Genomic DNA, 9,754 nt, shown 5'->3' with positions numbered 1-9,754 from the left:
ACACTATGATGTGGAAGAAGAGGTATCTGAAGAAGAAGATGAGGAGGAATACACCACAGACCATGAAGCCTCTTCAGATGAAGAAGAAATGACCCAAGCTGACAGAGAGACATTTTTATCCAAGAACAGTAAAATAGCATGGTCCTCATCAAACATGGATGCCACCCCGGGAAGAGCTGCAGCACAAAACATCATTAGCATGACCCCAGGGCCAACAAGATATTCAGCTGCCAATGCCAAGTACATCTCCTCCAATTTACTCCTGTTCATCACACCAGCCATTGAAAAGATCGTACTGGAAATGACAGATTTGGTAGGGCTCCCATAAATATGGAGACAACTGGAAAAAATATGGATCAGACTGACCTGCGTGGCTACATAGGGCTTTAGGTCTTAGCAGGTGTCTATAGGGCTTGTGGCGAGGCTGTATCTAGTCTCTGGATGCAGACAGTGGAAGGGCAATTTTACAGGCCACAATGCCGCTGAAAGACTTCCACACTTTTTCAAGAATGCTAAGATTTGACAACCGTGAGTCAAGACCAGCAAGGTGTGTGACGGTCAAACTGGCAACCATCAGAGAGGTCTGGGAGAAGTGGGTTGACCGTCTGCCATACCGATACAACCCTCGACCTGAAGTCACAGTAGATGAGCAGTTGGTTCTATTCAAAGGTAATTTTTTATTTTCATATATGTAATGTTACTTGCCTGAAATTTATATTTTTACTTTGTTGATTCATGTGATTTTTTTTTTTTCTGTGACACTCACACTCATTGCTGATTGTAATCTTTGCCTTTTTTATCAGGTCGCTGTCCTTTCCGGCAGTATATGTCAAGCAAGCCAACATATGGCATCAAAATATGGGTGGCCTGTGATGCAAAATCCAGCTATGCATGGGATATGCGAGTCTATACTGGGAAGCTGCCCAGTGGAGCACCTGAGAAGAACCAGGGGATACGTGTTGTAGTTGATTTGACGGTTCGACTGAGGGAGCACAACATCTCATGTGACAACTTTTTCACCTTCCATGAACCTGGCCAGTAGCTCCTGAAAAGAAAAAAAACATGGTTGGCACTGTTCGGAAAACAACCCTAAACTCCCCCCCGCACTCCTCGCAACAAGGATTAGTGGTCTTCTCGACAGAGTTTCCCTTCACCCCCACCACTACTCTTGTTTCTTACCTCCCAAAAAAAGAACAGAACATGGTCCTGCTGAGTAGACTACACAAGGCAGCTGAAATCAGTGATCATGAAGACAAGAAGCCAGCCATCATCGTGGACTACAACCGCACTAAAGGGGGCTTGGACAACCTTGACAAGGTTATTGGAACATACAGCTGCAGAAGGATGACTGCACGCTGGCCCCTGGTCATCTTCCACAACATCCTTGTAGTCTCATCATACAATGTCTTTGTGATATGGCAGACAATCCACCCAACCTGGATGGCTGAGAAGAAGAACAGGAGGAGGATTTTCCTGCAGCAATTGGGAAAGGCTCTTGTCACCCCATGCATCGAAAGATGGGAGCACCTCACCCACACAGAAGCCTCTGCAGCACTTGTGAGAGCTGCTCACTGATCTCTATATATTACTGGATAGCTCATTGGCCAATATTTTTGAAGCAAACCGGCCGCCATATTATCACTCCGATGTTCCGCTCCTGAACGCTCTTTTCTATTGATCTTTAATGAGGCGCACGCAACTTTATTCTTTGTAATTTTGTTAAAAAAATACCTTCATGCAGCCACAAACTGTGCAAATCACTAGTTCAAAGGGTGTGGACAAGCATTTCACCTGTGAGTATGATTGAAATGGGAAATAATGAACAATAATTTGAAGAGTTCTTTCCCTTATTCCAGCATAAAGGCAAAGATGATAATAAGTGGCTTATTAACTCAACATGTGTAGCCACATGTTGTATTTTGTGTTGGACGAACTATTTTAGGACATTTATTAGGTCTACTTATGCATAGTTTTGGAGCTGTAGGTGTTGTTGCTGCAAGCTTTATTATTTATAATAGGCTGAAGCTCATAGAGCTGTGTGTAATAAATGTTTTCATTGCAGGGAAAACTAACTCTCCTGCAGCTACAGTGAGGAAAATAAGTATTTGAACACCCTACGATTTTGCAAGTTCTCCCGCAGGGTGTTCAAATACTTATTTTCCTCACTGTATGTCATGAGCTGGGTAGGCGTGGCACAGAAGGAGGTTGAACACAAATGCAGATTCAAAATACTGAGGTATAAGTTAAAGGCTTTATCTCAGAAATCAGGCTGGGGTTCGGTACACAGGAAGGCAGTCTGAGAAGCAGTGGTACAAGCAGGGGTCAGGCAGAGGCGTAGTCAACAACAAGCACAGTTCCAAAATACCAGGAGACACAATACATGGGCTGAGGCAGGAGCAAGGTCAAAAAACAAAGCATGGTCAAAAATGGCAAGGCAAATACAGAGCAAAAACAAAGGCTAGAACGTGGACAAGAAATCACAATGAACTGGCAGGGAGTGGAGAAAGTGAGGGGCTTAAATAACAGGTGCAGTAATTAGGGAAACAAGGCACAGGTGTCAGGGAAGGTTCTGGAAGGGGTGTGGTCAGATGAGACAGAGGTGAGACAAGAGAGTGCAGGAAGACAGAGCAGACAGAATTACAATGAAGGTGAGAGACGCTGGTGCAAGATAGTGCAGTAAGACAAATGCAAAGTGAACAGGACCTGACAAGATGGTGAACCTAACCACAGTGATCAAAATAAAACACCAACACAAAAGATGAACAAAACCCAAGTCCAAATAAACAAGAAATAAAATAAAGAAAACCCAACATGAAGGAACAAAGAATTAAACCATGAAACAAATGTAAGAACTGAAAAGAGCTAACCAAGAAAATAAAGACTGAGACCAAACCAGAATGGAACTATGTGTAACAATAAACGGATAATTCAACATAAGACAAAAGAAAAGCAAACAGGAAATAAAACTAATGAATATACAAAGGTAGGACTGAAGCTAGACACATGGCTAAAGTAAGATAAACAGGAAATAACTGAAACAGAAAATAAAACCACTGACAAAAGTATTACACACAGGAGGAAGATAATCAGAACCAAAGTATGACAAGACTAGATTAATAACTAAAATAAAATGACCAGATAAAAACAATAGGGGACAAAACATGACTGGGCCAGACTGGGGCCGAAAGCTGACAGTTAAGTGGAGTTTTATTCTTTTAGTGCAACTAGTAAGTCCCTTCAGCTGCTCCCTTGTTTGCACTCGGGGTTGCCACAGCAAATCCAAGGTGGATCTGCATGTTGAATTGGCATAAGTTTTACCCCGGATGCCCTTCCTGACGCAACTCCACATTACATGGAGAAATGTGGCAGGGGTGGGATTTGAACCCGGAACCTTCTGCACTGAAACCAAGCGCATTAACCACTTGTCCACCACCCCTGCTTTTCTTTTAGTGCAACTATTTAAAAAATCCACTATTTCTGTATTATCCATCATGACTTTTGTTATCCATCCACTTTTGTTCATGATATGGTACCAATACACACATATGTAAGGATTAAACAACGAGAAGCCGTGCATTATACGGTTTGAATGCATGACGCAGAGTCTACCGTATAATGCACGGCTTCGAGTTGTTTAATTCGCTTATACCATGGTCCCACACAGTGAGCTAACACACAAATATTTATTTAAGTTAACTTGAAAAACTTGAAAAAAGTATTTGGGACTATTTTATGCCAGTCTCAAGATATTTTGCCTCTGATGCGTTTACCAAGTCTGCGGGCTCAGTAAACGCTACAGCGAGCCACTCATACCGCCCCCCTCTCTGCTGTGTGGAGCTGCGGCCAACTCTGGCAACAGGTCCAGAAACTACGCTTACTGTTTGATGCGGAGTGCTCCGGCAGCCCTCAAGGATAGAACCGTTCTCTTCTTCTTTCCTGTCTTCAATCTTGTCCAGTTCGTCCGATGTTAAATCTTTATGCTGTTGCTTTTGTCGTTCTTCTCGTTTGCTCTCCTCCTCTTTCCATTCCAACATTTTATTTTGGAACATTTTATTTTAGAACACAATGCGCTGTTAAAAAAAGAAGCATGCAAAATTGCAGTAAAAAAAAAATCCGCAAAAATGCGAGGCTGCAAAAGGTGAACCGCGTTATAGCGAGGGACCACTGTATATTTATATCAGGATTCGTTGACAGGATAGGCAGGACACAAATGCAGGACGCAGAAACACAGCTTTGTGGCGTAAAATTGTTTACTTGGTATTCAGTCTGAGGTTAGTACACGGAAAAGCAGTCCACACAGAGCAACAGGATCAAAAGCATCAGGCTAAAGGCGTGGTCGAGGTACATCTGCAGGTGGTCAAAACACACAAAGAGGCAATCAGAGCAAGGCAAAAACATACGAGTAAGGCTGGAAAGAGGCACTAGGTACATCGATCTGGTGAAGGACAAAGGCAAACTGTGAGACTTATAAAGCACCCAGGTGATTAACTGCAAATCAGGAACAGGTGTGTGGAGAAGCTCCCAAAACCGGGGTGTGGCCAGACAGAGAGAAACACCCACCACCAAGAGCTCAGAGAGAAAGGCAAGAAACAACAGGACAGAGAAAACCCAAGCAGAAAGATAGAACAGAGACAGGGCCAGAGACAGAGCCCGAGACAGAACACAAACACAACCCACAAACCCAGGAACCTGACAGTACTCCCCCCCCCAAGGGCCGACGCCGACGGCCCAGGAGCAGAAGGGTGAGAAGCATGGAACTCACGAACCAGACCGGGATTCAAAATAAACCGGGAGGGAATCCAAGACTGCTCCTCGGGGCCATCACCCTCCAAGTCCACCAAGTACTGGAAGCCATGCCCCCACTGCCGGGATGCTAGGAGGCACCGCACAGAGAAGACAGGCCCCCATCCACGAACCAGGCGGGCGGGGGACCGGCAGGAGGGCACAAAGGACTGGTACAGAATGGTTTCAGATGACTGACATAGAACGTAGGATGGACTTTCATGGACCTTGGAAGACGGAGACGAACAGAGACAGGGTTAATGATCTTAGATACAGGGAACGGACCACCTTTTCGTGGCACTCCTCAAAGCAGCAGATGATGAGTAGAAAGCCAAACTCGTTGTCCCGGCACATAGGATGGTGCCACCCACCGTTTGCGATCTGCCGCTTCTTTGTAGTTCTTGGAGGACTGTAGTAGGGCCTTCCGGGCCCGCTCCCAGGTTCGTCGGCACCGCATGATGAGCCCCAGAGCTGAGGGTACAGTAGAGTACAGATCTGTGATGGAGAACAAAGAAGGTTGGTGACCAAAGACAAGGTGGAAGGGTGAAAAACCAGAAGAAGAGGTAGGCAGACAGTTATGGGCTAATTCGATCCAAGGTAACTGGGTGGACCAGGAGGCAGGAAATTGAGAGGATAGGATGCGTAAACCTTTATTCTAATTCTTGATTCAGCCGTTCTGTCTGTCCGTTACCTAGGGGATGATAACCAGAAGTCAGGTTTGATGTGACCCCAAGTAGACAGCAGAATTCCCTCCAAAACTGTGAAATAAACTGTGGACCTGGGTCAGAGACAATATCTTGAGGCAAACCATGCAATTTGAAGACATGTAACAAATGTGCTTCAGCAGTCTTTTTAGCAGATGGGAGTTTGGGTAACGGTACAAAATGGACCATCTTAGATAACTGGTCAACCACAATTATCACAGTTTGGCCCCTAGAGGGCAGCAGTGCTGTTACAAAATCCACGCAGATGTGTGTCCAAGGTCGAACAGGGACACGTAAGGATATTAATGCTCCCGCAAGTGGGCGCATTGATGTCTTATGCATGGCACAGATAGTACAAGCATTAGCATATTCTTTTACATCCGCTACCATTTTGGGCCACCAAAACCTCTGATTAAGCACGGATGAGGTTCATTGAGCACTCGGATGACATGAAAATCGACTGTCAGGAGCCCACCTAATAACCTCCCCCCTAAGCGAGTCCAGAACATATAATTTGTCATGAGGACACTCTGGAGAAATAGGAGTATTGCCTACCACCAACTTGATCTTTGATTCTATATCCCAGATGAGAGCGGACACAAAACAGGATTCCGACAGGATTGGTTCAGGACAGTGAGTGGAGACGGTGGACTCTCCTAGACGTGACAGCGCGTCGGGTTTGCCATTCTTAGACCCTGGACAGTATGACAGGACAAAGTTAAACCTGCTAAAGAAAATAGCCCACCGAGCCTGACACGCATTAAGTCTCTTAGCGGTGCATATATATTCCAAATTTTTGTGATCGGTCCAGACTAAAAATGGCAATTGTGCCCCCTCCAACCAATGACGCCACTCCTCCAAGGCCACTTTGACTGCTAGCAGTTCGCGGTCTCCGATGCCATAGTTACGTTCAGCTGTAGTTAGTTTCTTTGACAGAAAGGCGCAAGGATGTAATTTGTTATCCCCGGGCCTGGTTTGAGAAAGAACAGCTCCAATCCCAATATCGGTTGCATCGACTTCGACCACAAACTGCCGGGTGGGGTCAGGAAGGAGCAACACGGGGGCCGTTGTGAAATGATTCTTTAGGTTCCTGAATGCCTCATCACACTCAGGTGTCCACACAAAAGGCTTAAGTGAGGAGGTTACATTATGCAGTGGAGCAGCATTCGTACTAAAATTGCGGATGAACTTACGATAGAAATGGGCAAACCCCAGGAACCTTTGAACATCTTTGCGACATGTAGGAACTGCCCAATCCCGGACCGCCACTATCTTGTCAGGATCCATCTGGATCTGCCCTTCAGAAATCATGAAGCCTAGAAATGACACCGTGGGATGGTGGAATTCGCATTTTTCTGCTTTAACATAAAGGTTATTTTGAAGCAGAGTGTGGAGAATGGATCGGACCTGTTGTTCATGTGACTTTAGATCGGGAGAAAAATGAGAATGTCGTCCAGATGAACAAATACATTTTTGTTCAGAAACTCACGCAACACATCATTCACGAGATTTTGGAACACTGCAGGTGCATTGGTGAGTCCAAAAGGCATCACCAGATATTCATAGTGCCCAGTAGGTGTATTAAAAGTGGTCTTCCATTCGTTCCCTTCATGAATCCGAACCAGGTGGTAAGCGTTTCGTAAGTCAAGCTTGGTAAAGACCTTGGCTCCTTCCAATAGCTCAAAAGCAGATGAGATTAACGGGAGAGGATAACGGTTCTTAACTATGACATTGTTCAGGCCCTGGTAATCTATACAGGGACGACGGGACTTATCTTTTTTCTCCACAAAGAAAAACCCCGCCCCGGCGGGAGAAAATGAAGGACAAATCAAGCCGGCAGTGAGTGACTCCTGTATATAAGTGCTCATAGATTTGCGCTCCGGCACCAACAGAGAAAATAATTTTCCCCGGGGGGGGTGTAGTCCCTGGGAGAAGATCAATTGCACAGTCATAATCACGGTGTGGTGGAAGCGATTTAGCTTTGGTTTTGCTGAAAACTGCTGCGAGGTCGTGATAACAAGTCAGGACCCCCTCTAGATCTGATGCATTAACACTAGAAGTGCTCACTGGCTGAAATAAACAGACATTGTTACAGGCTGGTCCCCATGACTCTATCTTCCTGTGGGACCAGTCAAGGCGGGGTTTGTGACGTTGCAGCCAGGGATGCCCCAGGATTACCGAGTGAGTCATCTTATCAAAAATTTGAAAGCTGATGAGTTCAGAATGATTATCAGGAATTGTCAGACGAACAGACTGGGTGCGATACTCAATTTGACCCAATTGGCGATCATCCACCGCATGGACCACCGGGGGTGCGAAAGCCGGTACAATTTAAGGTGGAGGGACCTGGCAAGAGAGGACAGCATAAGGTTAGAGTCAGCACCAGAATCAATGAACACTGGACAGACCAGGGATCTGACTTTAGCTCTGCGTTTAACAAATTTTGGGAGGATGGAACAATTGAGCTCTGACTCACCCGCACTACCGTTCTCGGTCTCACCGGGGCACCTCTGACAGGACAGTGTGTAATTACATGACCGGCTTGTCCACAGTAAAAACAGAGTCCTTCCACCCGGTGGCGCTCCTTCTCCTCGCTTGACAGCCTGGTCCTTCCCACTTGCATTGGTTCTTTGTAGGAATGGGAGGAACCGGAGCTCAGATGACCGGAAGCGAGCGTTCGGTCAGAAGCGGTGATGGTCCGAGGAACAGGGTGATGATGGTCTTGACATGGGCGATCAGACAGGCGCCGGTCAGTGCAGATTGCTAGGGCGATAAGGTTGTCCAGATCTTCGGGGAGATCCAACGCGATGAGCTGACTCTGTATGCTGTCGTTCAGGCCTTGGAAAAACACATCATGGAGGGCTGCAGGCTTCCACTCGCTTTTCACGGCCAGGATGCTGAAGTCTATGGCATAATTGGCTGCTCGGCAACTGCTTTGCTTCAGCCTCATAAGTGAACGCGCCGCCTCACGCCCAGGAGAGGTTTGCTGAAACACCTGTTGGAGTGATTGGTGATGGCTGCCAGGGAGGAGCAATGTGGCGACCCACGGCTCCATTCAGCCATGGCCCACACAGCTACCCATCCAGTGAGGTGAGTGATGACGAATGATATCTTCGACTTGTCAGTCGGGAACATTGGCGCCATCAGTTCAAAATGAAGCTCACATTGTGTAATAAAGGTCTTGACATCTCCAGACTCACCAGAAAAATGCTCAGGTCGAGAAAGCTGATTGCAAACGTCTGGGATTGGTATGGAAGACGGCGGAACAGCGGATGCCCCCGTAGCTGGTGTGGCGGTGGGGGTCGTGCTAGTTGTAGCCTGATGTTTCATGGCATCGATTAGTTGCTCCATCTGAGCGCTCACGGAGGACATGAAAGTGTCTTGCCGTTTCACCAGCTCGCTTATGCCGGAATTCAGGGTGGCAAGCCAGTCCTCCTGCTGAGCTATCAGCTGGCTGTGATGACATACCGCCCGCTGAAAACGATCTGCATATTCTGCGTCCATCGTTGGCCAGAGCGATCTATCAGGATTCATTGACAGGATAGGCAGGACGCAAATGCACGACGCAGAAACACAGCTTTGTGGCGTAAAATCGTTTACTTGGTATTCAGGCTGAGGTCGGTACACGGAAAAGCAGTCCACACAGAGCAACAGGATCAAAAGCATCAGGCTAAAGGCGTGGTCGAGGTACATCAGCAGGTGGTCAAAAAACACAAAGAGGCAATCAGAGCAAGGCAAAAACATACAAGTAAGGCTGGAAAGAGGCACTAGACACATCAATCTGGCGAAGGACAAAGACAAATGGTGAGACTTATGAAGCACCCAGGTGATTAACTGCAAATCAGGAACAGGTGTGTGGAGAAGCTCCCAGAACCGGGGTGTGGCCAGACAGAGAGAAACACCCACCACCAAGAGCTCAGACAGAAAGGCAAGAAACAACAGGACAGAGAAAACCCAAGCAGAAAGCTAGAACAGAGACAAGGCCAGAGACAGAACACAAACACAACCCACAAACCCAGGAACCTGACTATATATCCATCCATCCATCCATCCATTTTCTTCCGCTTTATCCGGAGTCGGGTCGCGGGGGCAGCAGCTCAAGCAAAGCCACCCAGACCTCCCGATCCACACACACCTCCCCCAGCTCCTCCGGGGGAACCCCAAGGCCTTCCCAAGCCAGCCGAGAGATGTAATCCTTCCAGCGTGTCCTGGGTCTTCCCCGGGGCCTCCTCCCAATGGGACGTGCCCGGAACACCTCTCCAGCGAGG

The 9,754-nt window shown here is 47.0% G+C and overlaps 1 protein-coding gene across 1 annotated transcript; it reads left to right on the top strand.

Annotated features, from left to right (window-relative positions):
* The first annotated feature begins 476 nt into the window (after positions 1-476).
* LOC117524298 (piggyBac transposable element-derived protein 4-like) lies at positions 477-1,575 on the top strand. The gene is made up of 3 exons (XM_034186065.1): positions 477-669; positions 804-1,014; positions 1,116-1,575. The coding sequence occupies exons 1-3, from the start codon at positions 477-479 to the stop codon at positions 1,573-1,575; spliced, it is 864 nt and encodes a 287-aa protein (XP_034041956.1).
* The last annotated feature ends 8,179 nt before the right edge of the window (positions 1,576-9,754 follow it).

Source organism: Thalassophryne amazonica, chromosome 14 (genome assembly GCF_902500255.1).
Source record: "Thalassophryne amazonica chromosome 14, fThaAma1.1, whole genome shotgun sequence".
In the NCBI taxonomy this organism is placed as follows: Eukaryota; Metazoa; Chordata; class Actinopteri; order Batrachoidiformes; family Batrachoididae; genus Thalassophryne; species Thalassophryne amazonica.
Note: the sequence above shows the minus strand (reverse complement) of the source record. Positions and strands in the feature narration are given on the sequence as shown.